The 17,614-nt window shown below is 37.0% G+C and overlaps 2 protein-coding genes across 2 annotated transcripts; both read left to right on the top strand.

Moving 5' to 3' along the window:
- The first annotated feature begins 1,582 nt into the window (after positions 1 to 1,582).
- Positions 1,583 to 5,253, top strand: LOC130439799 (uncharacterized). Its single transcript, XM_056772350.1, has 7 exons — positions 1,583 to 2,682; positions 3,137 to 3,440; positions 3,523 to 3,642; positions 3,729 to 3,848; positions 3,937 to 3,999; positions 4,079 to 4,330; positions 4,418 to 5,253. The coding sequence occupies exons 1-7, from the start codon at positions 2,605 to 2,607 to the stop codon at positions 5,053 to 5,055; spliced, it is 1,575 nt and encodes a 524-aa protein (XP_056628328.1). The 5' UTR covers positions 1,583 to 2,604; the 3' UTR covers positions 5,056 to 5,253.
- A 3,551-nt stretch (positions 5,254 to 8,804) lies between these two features.
- On the top strand, positions 8,805 to 11,556 carry LOC130439792 (cardiac-enriched FHL2-interacting protein-like). The gene is made up of 7 exons (XM_056772333.1): positions 8,805 to 9,085; positions 9,541 to 9,844; positions 9,927 to 10,046; positions 10,133 to 10,252; positions 10,341 to 10,403; positions 10,501 to 10,752; positions 10,840 to 11,556. Exons 1-7 carry the CDS (start codon positions 9,008 to 9,010, stop codon positions 11,475 to 11,477), a joined length of 1,575 nt encoding a protein of 524 aa, XP_056628311.1. The 5' UTR covers positions 8,805 to 9,007; the 3' UTR covers positions 11,478 to 11,556.
- The last annotated feature ends 6,058 nt before the right edge of the window (positions 11,557 to 17,614 follow it).

Raw genomic sequence — 17,614 nt, 5'->3', positions numbered from 1 at the left:
GTTGTTTCTTGGATTAGACAATGCAGGAAATCAAAACTTCTACACACGCTGAAAGATGATCGATTAGGACAACATGTGCCTACACTTCATCACAGTGAGACATCATCAGTATTACACACCTGTACGATAAGTTATTCATATGGAAGCTCTGACTGCTTTCTTTTGCTTCTTTAACATCAGTTAACCATTGCTGGTTTGACAGAAGTAGGGGTCGCAAGATGATTTCCAGAAAACATTTTTTATTATTAGGAACAGCTTATTTAATCAGTAAGTGTAACAAAACATAAAAATATAAGTTTAGTTAAAAGCCTTTGGAATCTCATCCCCCTCGATCATGACCCCTGAGGTAATTACATCACAATTTGATTGGCTGTAGGGATGACCTCAGTCAGCTTACATTCAGCACCATGTGCATTAAGGAGAGTTTGAGGGTCCACCTGCCCGTTCTGGCTCTGACCCGATGAAGACATGAAGATTCCAGGAGACCTTGTCATTCCACAGGCTACTCACTTCAGTGATGTCACATCAAATCCAGAGACTTCACTGCTGTAAGACAGGTATGATAACAATATTTAAAACAGATGCTAATCATATTATTCTCTCTGTAGGATGTTTGTGCTTGATAAGTATTTCCGGTATTCATCGGAATCCTGTTATCTGGAGCGATCCAGCGATAAGACTCTCATCGACACAGAAACAAATGAAAACATTGGGAATGATGTCTGCAGTCTCTCTCATCAGGTGTTTGACCCCATGCGGTTTGATCCACAGAGGCCAAAGGGAAGATCACCTCATGCTTTAATAGCATTCTCTGCAGCACCCAGGTACAGTTCACACTATAGTATACACTCACAAATTAATCTTGTTCATTAAGACAGTTCATTTGTGTTGGACTCGCCAATCAAATCCTTCTACTGTTTCTCTTCTGTGTATGTCTGCTAGGCACTGCGTCGGTCAAGAACTTTTCTATGGCAGAAATGAAGGTGGTGGTCGCTAAAACGGTGTCAAGGTTCAGAATTCTGCCCGGACCCAAACCAGTGCGTCGCCTCTAAAACCTGCTCATGAGAGAAGAAGGAGGAATGATTTTAAACTTTCAACCTCTCACGCCGTCTCAGGACTAATAGCCTCCAAAAATACATTTAGAGAAAGCTGGACCCTTATACATTTCACTGTGATTTATATAAATGTACATTAAACCTGTATGTCATTTTGTTTTAGAAATCTGTTCGTAAATGTTTATGGAAATTAAATATTTCACACAGCACGCCACTGATATATCTGCACAGGTGACACGCACTCAACCTGTGAAGTCCAGGACCCGGTTGGATAAAGTACTTTGAGTGTAATTTTCCCTTAAGCGTGCCCTTAAATATACCTTAAGTTTTACTTAAGTTATTCTCCTATTGTCTTTGGTGAAGGGAAATCACTTAGGAAAAACTTTAGGTGCTTTATGCAACTGGGCACAGGGACTGTAGATGAGATGAGCGACATCTGGTGTTCACAGCTCGTGCAAAACACACCTGAAATAAACACAAGCAGAAAACAACCACGATATATTATAAACATTTTCAAGAAAAAACTTCACATTAGTTTAAATGATATAACAGCAAATACAGAAATAGTTTGTGGTGTTGTTACATTATTGCACCACTAGATGGCACTCAAACTTCTTGAGTTGTATAGATGTGTATAGGAAGGAGAGACGAGTGAGAAGAATTACTGAGCGTGTGCATGCATGTTAAAATGACCGATAGTGCTGATTAATAAAGTGAATAAGAAGGATTAACATTTCCAGTTTCTTGTCTTCATGAAGACATAACATAGTTTTAATGATATTACAGCAAATACAGTAAGAAAATACACTCTGGAGCTGCTTTAGGCAGACTATAAACCAATATATACTCCCTCACATCTGTTACTAACATGAGAGAATATTCAATAACACACACACGAGTTAAAAGAAATCGCTCAAAACATCTACATGTCAATTTTAGAATGGAGCTGAAAGTCTAATGTATATAATACTGAGACTGAGCTCACATGTGAGTTTTATTCGTTTCTCTTCTTGTAGAGTCTACGACTTTATTGATAAATCTCACACCGAATTTTTATCAACGACAATGAAAACCTCCAGACTTAAATCACCTCAGCTGCTCTGCGCAGATCGCGCGTCAACGGGAGCAGCGTGATCTCGCGACACTTGGATGTTTAACGCGAGCGGCTTATTTAATCGAACAGATTCGTTTAAATAATACACTTAGTTCAAAAAAATAAAGTCGCTAGATGTTCTCTGCTTGTTAAACATTTGACTCATGCTTTCAGCTGTTACGAATAGACAAAAAATTCCAACTTAAACGATTATTGTATTTTATGTCTTTATTTCAATGGTTTATTTTTAAGGCTCGCTTTGGTTTCCATTGGTTACTAATATTGTCGATGACGTCAGAGATCAACGCAAACTTGTTGACAGCGCGAGCAACTGCAGGAGTTACTAGTCTGTTTTCGCGATTACTTTTACATTTGCGGTTTGCAAAGAAGTACCATAAATACTTTTTTTTAGTTTAGTATTAAAGTAAGTAGGCTAGTTTGGTGTAGTTTCACATCATGGGACAAGTGAACTGTGGATGCTTGGGCCACGAGACGCCAGATCCGGAATACAACCAAACACAGGAGCAGTGTTGGGTAAGTTACTCTGAAACAGTGATAATTACTAATTACATATTCAATAGTGTCATTACATTACCGTACAAATTACTCCATCCAAAAAGTTTCATTACTTATTCCTAATTACTTTCTATATCCTACATCAATCTTGATTAGAAGTGATTCAAGGATAGACATCGAACGGCTTAATTAATTATTTCTAATAAATAACTACATCAATCATTCTTACTAACTGACCAAAGTATACCAATGTGAGAAGGATCATTAAAGCATACATTTAAACTTAGACTTGGTGTTAATGTCATGTCGACTATTGGATATATTACACTGTATTTAGTTCAATTACATCATAAGAAACTGTAATTAAATGACAGAAAACTAAGAGTAATCCATCACATACTTTTTCAAGGGGAAAGTAATTGAATTACAGTAACTAATTACTCAGTAACTAGTTATGACCAACACTGTACAGGAGCAAGAACAGAGAGGAGCACAGCGTCAAGATGACTCCACACCGAAGTCAGGGAAGGGATCCCGAGATGCTTGTCCATTGAGCATCGATACGTTGACACTTTCACCATCTCCTCCACCGATACAAGTCGCTCCATGCCCACCAGCTTCAACAGCTGAGAGGGTAAAATCCCGTCATCCGTCAAGGCTGGAACCGTTGGTTGTACGTTTTGATCCTCAACCCTCAACTGCAACACCTGAGAGATCAGAGGTGAGACGTTCAAGGAGGAAACGGATGAAAAGGGCTAAAAACATGTATCATGAAGGTAAGAATTTTTTTATAAAGACATGACAATATTACATGTGTCGAGGTAAAACGTTGAAACTCTCTTTCTCTTCATCCATCAGTGCCTAAACCGCTGGTGATACGTGTTGATCCTCAACCCGCGACTGCATCACCTGAGAGATCAGAGCAGAGAGTTTCAGCAAATAAACTGAAGAAGGGTGACAAGAAAACGGATCATGAAGGTAAGAGAAAGTTTATTAAGATGTGACAAGAGTGCATTTTGCTGGGGTAAAAACATCGTGACTCTCTAAATCCCATCATTCATCAGTGCCTGAACCGCTGGTGAGACATTTTGCACCTAAACCATCAACTTCATCACCTGAGAGATCAAAGATGAGACGTTCAAGGAGGAAACTGACGAAGGAAGCTCAAAACATGGATCCTGAAGGTAACAGAAAGTTTATAAAGACTTCACAGTTCAAACACTGTGTATGTTGAGGTAAAACCTTGAGACTCTCCATCTCTTCAATCATCAGGGTTTCATAGATCTGCCTCACCCGACCGGAATCCTGAACAGACGGAGGTGACAAAATATGAAGGTAAGAGAAAGTCTAGTTATGTATGACAAGACGAAACTAAGAAAATCAAGACTCACTTCATCTCCTTTGCCAATATCAGCTCCAACAGTGCCTGAACCGCTGGTCACGTCACAGTTTGATCTCTTTAAACACCTGGTCCTCGTGGACATTGAAGATGAAGATGAGGTGCATATCATCTCTCCATTTGGGCTGAAGGACACCAGACACAGGAGACCTAAGCCCATCAGGAAAAAACAACCCATGTTTAGTTGGATGGAGGAGAACACAGAGATGCTGGAGAGTGAAAGATCAGGGAAGAAACCGAACAGTGGCAAAAAAACGGACCATGAAGGTAAGAGAAAGTGTATCATATGTGACGAGATAGTTCATTGTGTCGAGATAAAAACATTGTAACTCTTTCAATGTCTTCATTCTTCAGGATCATCCCCGTACATCCCATATGAATATACCGAGGCGATATCACTGTCAGCACCTTCATCACAGTCTGATCTCATCCTCATGGACATGAATGATAACAGCGAGTCTGATGAGCCTGAGGTGGAGTTCATCTCTCCATTTGAGCTGAAGGACCATAGACACAGAAGACCGAAGCCCGTGACAAAAGATCAACCGATGTTTTGTTGGATGGAGAACACCGAAATGCAGGAGAGTGAAAGTGAAATGGATGAAGTCCACCCAGAAGCTCCAGAGCAGCAGGAGACACCTGTGAAAAAATCCCATCCAGAGAGCAACACTGACAAACAACAAACCCTTCAGAAGGAGACAGACGCTCATGAAAACATCATCATGACAGGTCCTTATGGTCCCGCTGGAGAAACCCAAGATCACCTGAATGGTCCAAAGAAGACAAAAGCTGCCAGCAAAACTAAAGGATTATTTGTTCTTCATCACTGGGTTGAGAAAAAGACCAAAGAACGACGGGAGAAGAAAATGAGAAAAGAAAGGGAAATAACAGAAACACAGTTACTGCGGGAGAGATACTTGAACAGTCCAGCATTGAAGCATTTGTGTGTTAATAAGAACAACTCTAACTATATCCCCATACTCCTTCTATAACTTATGTGCAAAATAATTAAGTTTATGTGCAAATAATTAAGTTTATGTGTGATAAAAAATAAGTATGTGTGCAAAAAAAATGAAGTATATGTGTTAAAAAATGAAGTTTATGTGCAATAAAAAATGAAGTATATGTGTTAAAAAATGTGTGCAAAAAAATTCTCTATATGTGCAATAAAATAAGTATGTGCAAATTTCCCTCCTGTACAGTTTTACTTAACATGTGTGCAATGGATAAACTTGTCTTCTTTTGAAAACATATTTTTGAAAATATTGAAAATATTACATACTGTAGATGTTATCCCTGTAAAAGTACTTATAGCAATCTAGCAAAATATTGAAAATGAACATTCTGTATGACGGAAGAAACAATTATTAATAGTTTTTGTGAATGTGTTTTCATTAAATCTTTTTGGAATTAGTTTTGCACAGTATCTCTCACAAAAAAAAATATCAGAACATATTTGAATTCTTTTGATATTATTCTATACTTTTCTATAGTATCTAATATATTGTTAAAACAATTCTATTATACTTGGTAAATGATTTATTCCCAAATGCAAATGTTTGGTAAAAATCTATACTATTGTCAATTTTTTGGTTGATTTTAATGCCTAAGTTAAATCCTTTGTGGGCATAAAGAACAAAAAATGTTTAAAAAGTCAAAAATTGCTCTTTAGGTTCAATCTTATATAATTCCTCCCTCTGCCTTATGTTATTTTTATTTTTTCTCTTCCTCCTTGTATGATTATGATTTTTTGTGAAGTGTAACTATCAATATTGTTTTCAATAGTTTCTGTGTGTTATATTGGTTTATTGGCATTAATAATAATAAGGTACTTACAAGGTCAACAAAGGAGACACAAACACACTGTGAGTCACTTTCCTTAATATAGGTAAGAATTTTTTCCTGTGGTTCTATAAAAGCATAATTTGTGTTGCTTTGGGTTGTGTCAGTATGGAGGATTTTTATTGGAAAGGATAGGAAAAAACATGTTTATCGGTATAATGTATAGATTTTAGTTTGCCTCATCATGCTAGTTTTGAGGTAAATGAAGTCTTTAATTATCACTAAAATTCAAATGTTGAGACACAGCCGACTGAACGTTTGCAACTACTTAAATTAAAATCGTAAAGTTGGACAGTCACTTCTACACAAAACATAAAATGTGTAAAAAATTGTGACACATATTCATTAGGTGTGCCCAAACATTTTTTTAGCTGCAGTTTATTTGTAATTAAAGACACATTCAAACATATTTCCTGACAGACAGTGTTAAGTAGATTTTTAAGGTTTTTGTATGTGTGGTTTTTTTTTTGCAGGTTTTTACAGGAAGTCTGTTCAACTGGTGTTTCTTGGATTAGACAATGCAGGAAATCAAAGCTTCTACACACGCTGAAAGATGATCGATTAGGACAACATGTGCCTACACTTCATCACAGTGAGACATCATCAGTATTACACACCTGTACGATAAGTTATTCATATGGAAGCTCTGACTGCTTTCTTTTGCTTCTTTAACATCAGTTAACCATTGCTGGTTTGACAGAAGTAGGGGTCGCAAGATGATTTCCAGAAAACATTTTTTATTATTAGGAACAGCTTATTTAATCAGTAAGTGTAACAAAACATAAAAATATAAGTTTAGTTAAAAGCCTTTGGAATCTCATCCCCCTCGATCATGACCCCTGAGGTAATTACATCACAATTTGATTGGCTGTAGGGATGACCTCAGTCAGCTTACATTCAGCACCATGTGCATTAAGGAGAGTTTGAGGGTCCACCTGCCCGTTCTGGCTCTGACCCGATGAAGACATGAAGATTCCAGGAGACCTTGTCATTCCACAGGCTACTCACTTCAGTGATGTCACATCAAATCCAGAGACTTCACTGCTGTAAGACAGGTATGATAACAATATTTAAAACAGATGCTAATCATATTATTCTCTCTGTAGGATGTTTGTGCTTGATAAGTATTTCCGGTATTCATCGGAATCCTGTTATCTGGAGCGATCCAGCGATAAGACTCTCATCGACACAGAAACAAATGAAAACATTGGGAATGATGTCTGCAGTCTCTCTCATCAGGTGTTTGACCCCATGCGGTTTGATCCACAGAGGCCAAAGGGAAGATCACCTCATGCTTTAATAGCATTCTCTGCAGCACCCAGGTACAGTTCACACTATAGTATACACTCACAAATTAATCTTGTTCATTAAGACAGTTCATTTGTGTTGGACTCGCCAATCAAATCCTTCTACTGTTTCTCTTCTGTGTATGTCTGCTAGGCACTGCGTCGGTCAAGAACTTTTCTATGGCAGAAATGAAGGTGGTGGTCGCTAAAACGGTGTCAAGGTTCAGAATTCTGCCCGGACCCAAACCAGTGCGTCGCCTCTAAAACCTGCTCATGAGAGAAGAAGGAGGAATGATTTTAAACTTTCAACCTCTCACGCCGTCTCAGGACTAATAGCCTCCAAAAATACATTTAGAGAAAGCTGGACCCTTATACATTTCACTGTGATTTATATAAATATACATTAAACCTGTATGTCATTTTGTTTTAGAAATCTGTTCGTAAATGTTTGTGGAAATTAAATATTTCACACAGCACGCCACTGATATATCTGCACAGGTGACACGCACTCAACCTGTGAAGTCCAGGACCCGGTTGCATAAAGTACTTTGAGTGTAATTTTCCCTTAAGCGTGCCCTTAAATATACCTTAAGTTTTACTTAAGTTATTCTCCTATTGTCTTTGGTGAAGGGAAATCACTTAGGAAAAACTTTAGGTGCTTTATGCAACTGGGCACAGGGACTGTAGATGAGATGAGCGACATCTGGTGTTCACTGCTCGTGCAAAACACACCTGAAATAAACACAAGCAGAAAACAACCACGATATATTATAAACATTTTCAAGAAAAAACTTCACATTAGTTTAAATGATATAACAGCAAATACAGAAATAGTTTGTGGTGTTGTTACATTATTGCACCACTAGATGGCACTCAAACTTCTTGAGTTGTATAGATGTGTATAGGAAGGAGAGACGAGTGAGAAGAATTACTGAGCGTGTGCATGCATGTTAAGATGACCGATAGTGCTGATTAATAAAGTGAATAAGAAGGATTAACATTTCCAGTTTCTTGTCTTCATGAAGACATAACATAGTTTTAATGATATTACAGCAAATACAGTAAGAAAATACACTCTGGAGCTGCTTTAGGCAGACTATAAACCAATATATACTCCCTCACATCTGTTACTAACATGAGAGAATATTCAATAACACACACACGAGTTAAAAGAAATCGCTCAAAACATCTACATGTCAATTTTAGAATGGAGCTGAAAGTCTAATGTATATAATACTGAGACTGAGCTCACATGTGAGTTTTATTCGTTTCTCTTCTTGTAGAGTCTACGACTTTATTGATAAATCTCACACCGAATTTTTATCAACGACAATGAAAACCTCCAGACTTAAATCACCTCAGCTGCTCTGCGCAGATCGCGCGTCAACGGGAGCAGCGTGATCTCGCGACACTTGGATGTTTAACGCGAGCGGCTTATTTAATCGAACAGATTCGTTTAAATAATACACTTAGTTCAAAAAAATAAAGTCGCTAGATGTTCTCTGCTTGTTAAACATTTGACTCATGCTTTCAGCTGTTACGAATAGACAAAAAATTCCAACTTAAACGATTATTGTATTTTATGTCTTTATTTCAATGGTTTATTTTTAAGACTCGCTTTGGTTTCCATTGGTTACTAATATTGTCGATGACGTCAGAGATCAACGCAAACTTGTTGACAGCGCGAGCAACTGCAGGAGTTACTAGTCTGTTTTCGCGATTACTTTTACATTTGCGGTTTGCAAAGAAGTACCATAAATACTTTTTTTAAGTTTAGTATTAAAGTAAGTAGGCTAGTTTGGTGTAGTTTCACATCATGGGACAAGTGAACTGTGGATGCTTGGGCCACGAGACGCCAGATCCGGAATACAACCAAACACAGGAGCAGTGTTGGGTAAGTTACTCTGAAACAGTGATAATTACTAATTACATATTCAATAGTGTCATTACATTACCGTACAAATTACTCCATCCAAAAAGTTTCATTACTTATTCCTAATTACTTTCTATATCCTACATCAATCTTGATTAGAAGTGATTCAAGGATAGACATCGAACGGCTTAATTAATTATTTCTAATAAATAACTACATCAATCATTCTTACTAACTGACCAAAGTATACCAATGTGAGAAGGATACATTAAAGCATACATTTAAACTTAGACTTGGTGTTAATGTCATGTCGACTATTGGATATATTACACTGTATTTAGTTCAATTACATCATAAGAAACTGTAATTAAATGACAGAAAACTAAGAGTAATCCATCACATACTTTTTCAATGGGAAAGTAATTGAATTACAGTAACTAATTACTCAGTAACTAGTTATGACCAACACTGTACAGGAGCAAGAACAGAGAGGAGCACAGCGTCAAGATGACTCCACACCGAAGTCAGGGAAGGGATCCCGAGATGCTTGTCCATTGAGCATCGATACGTTGACACTTTCACCATCTCCTCCACCGATACAAGTCGCTCCATGCCCACCAGCTTCAACAGCTGAGAGGGTAAAATCCCGTCATCCGTCAAGGCTGGAACCGTTGGTTCTACGTTTTGATCCTCAACCCTCAACTGCAACACCTGAGAGATCAGAGGTGAGACGTTCAAGGAGGAAACGGATGAAAAGGGCTAAAAACATGTATCATGAAGGTAAGAATTTTTTTATAAAGACATGACAATATTACATGTGTCGAGGTAAAACGTTGAAACTCTCTTTCTCTTCATCCATCAGTGCCTAAACCGCTGGTGATACGTGTTGATCGTCAACCCGCGACTGCATCACCTGAGAGATCAGAGCAGAGAGTTTCAGCAAATAAACTGAAGAAGGGTGACAAGAAAACGGATCATGAAGGTAAGAGAAAGTTTATTAAGATGTGACAAGAGTGCATTTTGCTGGGGTAAAAACATCGTGACTCTCTAAATCCCATCATTCATCAGTGCCTGAACCGCTGGTGAGACATTTTGCACCTAAACCATCAACTTCATCACCTGAGAGATCAAAGATGAGACGTTCAAGGAGGAAACTGACGAAGGAAGCTCAAAACATGGATCCTGAAGGTAACAGAAAGTTTATAAAGATTTCACAGTTCAAACACTGTGTATGTTGAGGTAAAACCTTGAGACTCTCCATCTCTTCATTCATCAGGGTTTCATAGATCTGCCTCACCCGACCGGAATCCTGAACAGACGGAGGTGACAAAATATGAAGGTAAGAGAAAGTCTAGTTATGTATGACAAGACGAAACTAAGAAAATCAAGACTCACTTCATCTCCTTTGCCAATATCAGCTGGTCCACCTACACCAGCTCCAACAGTGCCTGAACCGCTGGTCACGTCACAGTTTGATCTCTTTAAACACCTGGTCCTCGTGGACATTGAAGATGAAGATGAGGTGCATATCATCTCTCCATTTGGGCTGAAGGACACCAGACACAGGAGACCTAAGCCCATCAGGAAAAAACAACCCATGTTTAGTTGGATGGAGGAGAACACAGAGATGCTGGAGAGTGAAAGATCAGGGAAGAAACCGAACAGTGGCAAAAAAACGGACCATGAAGGTAAGAGAAAGTGTATCATATGTGACAAGATAGTTCATTGTGTCGAGATAAAAACATTGTAACTCTTTCAATGTCTTCATTCTTCAGGATCATCCCCGTACATCCCATATGAATATACCGAGGCGATATCACTGTCAGCACCTTCATCACAGTCTGATCTCATCCTCATGGACATGAATGATAACAGCGAGTCTGATGAGCCTGAGGTGGAGTTCATCTCTCCATTTGAGCTGAAGGACCATAGACACAGAAGACCGAAGCCCGTGACAAAAGATCAACCGATGTTTTGTTGGATGGAGAACACCGAAATGCAGGAGAGTGAAAGTGAAATGGATGAAGTCCACCCAGAAGCTCCAGAGCAGCAGGAGACACCTGTGAAAAAATCCCATCCAGAGAGCAACACTGACAAACAACAAACCCTTCAGAAGGAGACAGACGCTCATGAAAACATCATCATGACAGGTCCTTATGGTCCCGCTGGAGAAACCCAAGATCACCTGAATGGTCCAGAGAAGACAAAAGCTGCCAGCAAAACTAAAGGATTATTTGTTCTTCATCACTGGGTTGAGAAAAAGACCAAAGAACGACGGGAGAAGAAAATGAGAAAAGAAAGGGAAATAACAGAAACACAGTTACTGCGGGAGAGATACTTGAACAGTCCAGCATTGAAGCATTTGTGTGTTAATAAGAACAACTCTAACTATATCCCCATACTCCTTCTATAACTTATGTGCAAAATAATTAAGTTTATGTGCAAATAATTAAGTTTATGTGTGATAAAAAATAAGTATGTGTAAAAAATGAAGTATATGTGCAAACAAAATGAAGTATATGTGTTAAAAAATGAAGTTTATGTGCAATAAAAAATGAAGTATATGTGTTAAAAAATGAAGTTTATGTGCAATAAAAAATGAAGTATTTGTGTTAAAAAATGTGTGCAAAAAAATGCTCTATATGTGCAATAAAATAAGTATGTGCAAATTTCCCTCCTGTACAGTTTTACTTAACATGTGTGCAATGAATAAACTTGTCTTCTTTTGAAAACATATTTTTGAAAATATTGAAAATATTACATACTGTAGATGTTATCCCTGTAAAAGTACTTATAGCAATCTAGCAAAATATTGAAAATGAACATTCTGTATGATGGAAGAAACAATTATTAATAGTTTTTGTGAATGTGTTTTCATTAAATCTTTTTGGAATTAGTTTTGCACAGTGTCTCTCACAAAAAAAAATATCAGAACATATTTGAATTCTTTTGATATTATTCTATACTTTTCTATAGTATCTAATATATTGTTAAAACAATTCTATTATACTTGGTAAATGATTTATTCCCAAATGCAAATGTTTGGTAAAAATCTATACTATTGTCAATTTTTTGGTTGATTTTAATGCCTAAGTTAAATCCTTTGTGGGCATAAAGAACAAAAAATATTTAAAAAGTCAAAAATTGCTCTTTAGGTTCAATCTTATATAATTCCTCCCTCTGCATTATGTTATTTTTATTTTTTCTCTTCCTCCTTGTATGATTATGATAGATTCTCAGATTGTCCAGCAAAACTTGTGCTTCCTTCAATGAACTGATGGGAACAGGGTATGCATTTGTAACATTCATTGTGACTGAAAAAGGGTCTCCAAACTTGAAGTTATACATTTGCTTAACTTGATGTTTGTAACTCAATGTTTTAGAAATGTTTTTGAAGATTCCAACAACATGAGCATGTCTTTATAATGGGTGGTGCTTGGCCTCGAATCTGATACACCAAAGCTGAGAAAGTGGTCTGAACATTACCATCATCCTTGGATAATGAACCATAAAATGAGGTTTAGGAATCAGATTTTTGCTAAATAGCTGCTTAAATAATGTGTGGTGGTCTATAATGAGTTGTTTCAGAAACACAGCCAGCCCGTGGGTAACAACAAGTGCAAAAACAATGCTGCATATTTCTCTCCACAGGATGAAGAGATTCCAGTGTTGACTTTTTTTGTCAACCAGATCACCAACAAAGAAGTGCAAGGTCTGCAAAAGGCACCACATTTGTGACGCAGTCTGTTTTATGGCATTTTCAGAGGTTTTCAGGTTGAGTTTAACACTTGGCTTGTTCTTCTCATTCCCATAACCATAGTTGAAACTGAAAATTCTCTTATTCAGCAGTTCAAGGGTAAAAAGTTTTTCCCTATAAATAAAGTGGTGTAGCATTAATCTTACCTCCAATGGGGCTACACCCTCAAGGATATCATGCATAATGTCAACACATGTGTTCTCTGTAAGATGAAAATACTGTAACGTATTTAAACAGGAGTCCTCTTTTATTGTTTTATTTGTTTTACCAGTTGAGCTTGGGTCATTAAGTGTGACATGTTGCGCATCTCAGAGTCCTCTTCATCGTAAACAGACTAAGCAACTGTTTTGTCAACTGTGCAAAAGTGACAAAACTTGTTAACTGAAAAGCTTTCCAAATATCCACAAAGAGAATGAATAGCTAAATTGTCTGCAGTTAAGACACAGATTGTTCCAAACAGTTGAAACTGTTGAACTTGCATCTCCACCTGTACACAGAACTTTCAAGAATTCTTATGTCTTCCAACAGTGGTTCAAAAAATTCTACCAAATCCATTTAAGTGAATATTTGAAAGCGTTGAATTGCATTCAAGTGACAGATTTTACACACTGAATTAAACAGTGGCCATTTTATGAATTTTTGTTTTGGATCCCAAAGGGTTTGTAGTTTCAAAATCATCAAAATACAACTGTATTTTAAGTGCTTGAGGACATTTTCTAAACAATAAGTGAGATGAAAATTGAGAGCCATCACAATAGTTATGCATTTTTACTTCATTTTGTTTATTTTAAGGTATACTTTTTGCATCTGGTCATTACTGAATAAGAATTTGATGGTCTCAATTACTGATAAATATTGACACGTGTCTGCTGCCAACACTTGTTTTATTTGTCCACATTTTCTTGCAGTGTCTGCCCTATGACCAAGAAATATTTATTTTGGCTTTACAAGATCAAACTTCTTTGAAAAGTATTTGTTCATTTTGAAAGGAGTGTCTACATCTTTAAACGCATGTTTTGCATTTTCAAACTTGCTAATCAATGACTGAACAGATTCACTGTCAAGTGGTATCTCTAAATTATTCAATAATTCAGCTGTTGAATGTTGCAGACTTTCTACAGTTCTTTCTAGCACCTCTTGTGTACAAGTTATACTTCTTGCTACATCCCTTACAGTTGTATTTGATGAAGAACACATTTTGGCCAAAAAAGAGGCCACAACGTCAGTAGGTGTGGCCGTGTTACATTGCACAGCGGCTGGCATTTCCTCAATACTAGATGTCCCTGGCTCAGTTATATCTAATGAACTTTGGTCAATAGTTTGAAATGACACATTGTCCATTTGTGTTGCTGTGGACTGCATCTCTATGAAGATGTTTGTAAAATGAATGTTTCACGTCGATGCCAAATTATTTTCTTTACTTCAGTGCACTCTAAAAATGGCTGGGTTATTTTTTAACCCATACCGCTGGGTTGAGTCCGTTGGGTTGTTTTGTTGGGTTATTTTTCCACATGTTTAACACTTTTTGGGTAGTTTTAGTTTTCAAGGTGTTGAGTTAAACCCGCTGGGTTAATGTGCTGGGTTGTTTCTGCTCACTGCTGGGTTATTTGAAGAGTCTCGAGCGCTTACCGCCCTGAAGACGTTGAGTGTACTTCGCAACTTTCATTTTTATAAAGAACAAAGGGGCAAAGTCACTGGCTGGAGCAATTTAAAGCTAAGTTTTTTTACGTTATAATTGAATATTTATTGAAATAAGCATAATTTGTAACGTTTTGCAAGGCAACGGTGTCTTAACTAACATTAGTGATGTAATTTAGACGACCAACAACTGTCACCTCAGATCACCATTACAGATAAATTGACCTCGCATAGTCCTGTGAAGATGCGCGAAAATGCGAATTAATAAAATTTTAGTGTACCCCATCACATGTAAGCTAAGTTATGAACTTTATTGAGAATTTAACAAAATTTGAGTCAAACCGTCGAGTGCCCCTCGAGCGCGGTCATGCATTCACGGTTCAGGAACGCCTCTCTCGGTGTCCACTCTGGATATTAAGCGGCCAGTCAATTATGTTGCTCCCTATGTGTTAAATCAAACATTTCAAGGTTTGTGCACATATTAAAGAAAGACGAGTGTGGTAGTCTGAATTTAATGAGTTGATTTGCTGCACGTGTGGTTTCCTAGTGTATTAAGTGGTGTAATTCATAATGTATTATACATAATTTATATGTCTTTAGTTATTTTTATTAATTGACATTTGTTGCTACATATTGTGGAGTATGTTTATTAGTCATTTATAATGTTATTTATAATGCATGTTAATGTTTGATATTAAACATGTTTATTTATTATAATTAAACTGTTTTCTTTTAATTATGCAAATCTAAAAAAAATTGCTGTTACTGGGTGTAAAAGTTGACATTTTTATTAACAATTACTTTTACAATCAAATAAAAATTTTTTTTTTAAAACAAATGTCAATTGTCTTGATTGACAATGAAGTACAGAACAAATTAAGAATAACCCAGCAAGAATAACCCAGAATTAAACACATGAATAGTTAAAATGACTACATTTTGGGTTTTTTCAATAACCCAGCATGCTGGGTTATCATGTGTAACCCAGTGTGCTGGGTTACTTTAACCCAGCATGTGTTCTGTCCAATATTTACCCAGCGCTGGGTTGCCAATTGGGTTGTTTTTAACCCAGCCAGTTTTAGAGTGTGGATATTGTTTGTCTGCACTTGTACATTCTCGAGTGATTTACTGTACAGCCTGAAGTTTTGAGTTAAGTTCTAGTACCTTGGCTCTTCTGTTGGTTATCATAGATGTTTTCAAAGAAGGTGATCACAGAGCTGAGTTGTGGTGGATAGGACACGTTGCACACCCAGTAGAGCTTGAAGAGCTTGTCCACACACACTAACAATGGCTGGGTTAAAAACAACCCAATTGGCAACCCAGCGCTGGGTAAATATTGGACAGAACACATGCTGGGTTAAAGTTACAAAGTTACACATGATAACCCAGCATGCTGGGTTATTGAAAAAACCCAAAATGTAGTCATTTTAACTATTCATGTGTTTAATTCTGGGTTATTCTTGCTGGGTTATTCTTAATTTGTTCTGTACTTCATTGTCAATCAAGACAATTGACATCTGTTTTAAAAAAAAAAAAATTTATTTGACTGTAAAAATAATTGTTAATAAAAATGTCAACTTTTACACCTAGTAACAGCAATATTTTTAGATTTGCATAATTAAAAGAAAACAGTTTAATTATAATAAATAAACATGTTTAATATCAAACATTAACAAGCATTATAAATAACATTATAAATGACTAGTAAACATACTCCACAATATGTAGCCACAAATGTCAATTAATAAAACTAACTAAAGACATATAAATTATGTATAATACATTATGAATTACACCACTTAATACACTAAGAAACCACACGTGCAGCAAATCAACTCATTAAATTCAGACTACCACACTCGTCTTTCTTTAATATGTGCACAAACCTTGAAATGTTTGATTTAACACATAGGGAGCAACATAATTGACTGGCCGCTTAATATCCAGAGTGGACACCGAGAGAGGCGTTCCTGAACCGTGAATGCATGACCGCGCTCGAGGGGCACTCGACGGTTTGACTCAAATTTTGTTAAATTCTCAATAAAGTTCATAACTTAGCTTACATGTGATGGGGTACACTAAAATTTTATTAATTCGCATTTTCGCGCATCTTCACAGGACTATGCGAGGTCAATTTATCTGTAATGGTGATCTGAGGTGACAGTTGCTTGTCGTCTAAATTACATCACTAATGTTAGTTAAGACACCGTTGCCTTGCAAAACGTTAAAAATTATGTTTATTTCAATAAATATTCAATTATAACGTAAAAAAACTTAGCTTTAAATTGCTCCAGCCAGTGACTTTGCCCCTTTGTTCTTTATAAAAATGAAAGTTGCGAAGTACACTCAACGTCTTCAGGGCGGTAAGCGCTCGAGACTCTTCAAATAACCCAGCAGTGAGCAGAAACAACCCAGCACATTAACCCAGCGGGTTTAACTCAACACCTTGAAAACTAAAACTACCCAAAAAGTGTTAAACATGTGGAAAAATAACCCAACAAAACAACCCAACGGACTCAACCCAGCGGTATGGGTTAAAAAATAACCCAGCCATTTTTAGAGTGCAGCACATGTCAAGCCATCATCTACAGCAATGGTCACTCTGTCATTTCTCGCAATGATGATAAACTGTCGTGTTGTACTACTAAAACTGCCAATGCAGATTAGCTGTGGTTGGGTCCTTGATGTGGTCTCAGAGTTGCCGTAGAGGGATGCAATGCTGGTTCCCGACTTAGAATAGAAAATAATAGAAGTTAAAAATCTATACCTAATTAGGTAAAATATAAGGTATTATTTTTGCAACCGTTCTTGCAAATCATAGCGGCACAAAGTCAAGTAGAAATGAAACTGCAGATTTAACACTGCAGCGACTCCTAGGCAATTGTGGCAGAAGATGTGTGAGCACGACCAGCACTGTGTAGCACTATTCATCTGAAAATGAAATAACAGATTATTTGTTATTCTGATCTTGTTTGCCTGTGTCGAGTATTCTTTATTAATGAAGTCTGCATTGGAATAAGTCTTTTAATACCCCCATTTTAAAGCGCTAAATCTGTGCCACCTAACACACTTTCTTTTATAATGGTTTATTATGAAATACATGTGTAGCAGAACTTTGTGTTGTTTCGCTCATCTCTTTACGTGTAGATTTACAA

The sequence above is a fragment of the Triplophysa dalaica genome, chromosome 18 (assembly GCF_015846415.1).
Source record: "Triplophysa dalaica isolate WHDGS20190420 chromosome 18, ASM1584641v1, whole genome shotgun sequence".
Lineage (NCBI taxonomy): Eukaryota > Metazoa > Chordata > Actinopteri > Cypriniformes > Nemacheilidae > Triplophysa > Triplophysa dalaica.
Note: the sequence above shows the minus strand (reverse complement) of the source record. Positions and strands in the feature narration are given on the sequence as shown.

What these genes read in the sequence shown, in the direction of transcription:
- LOC130439799 (XM_056772350.1), top strand. Translation starts at nt 2,605, where the DNA reads ATGGGACAAGTGAACTGTGGATGCTTGGGCCACGAGACGCCAGATCCG. An exon ending in AAACACAGGAGCAGTGTTGG is followed by an intron (nt 2,683 to 3,136) that starts GTAAGTTACTCT and finishes AACACTGTACAG; the next exon opens with GAGCAAGAACAGAGAGGAGC. An exon ending in GGAGGTGACAAAATATGAAG is followed by an intron (nt 4,000 to 4,078) that starts GTAAGAGAAAGT and finishes TGCCAATATCAG; the next exon opens with CTCCAACAGTGCCTGAACCG.
- LOC130439792 (XM_056772333.1), top strand. Translation starts at nt 9,008, where the DNA reads ATGGGACAAGTGAACTGTGGATGCTTGGGCCACGAGACGCCAGATCCG. An exon ending in CAAGAAAACGGATCATGAAG is followed by an intron (nt 10,047 to 10,132) that starts GTAAGAGAAAGT and finishes ATCATTCATCAG; the next exon opens with TGCCTGAACCGCTGGTGAGA. An exon ending in GGAGGTGACAAAATATGAAG is followed by an intron (nt 10,404 to 10,500) that starts GTAAGAGAAAGT and finishes CACCTACACCAG; the next exon opens with CTCCAACAGTGCCTGAACCG.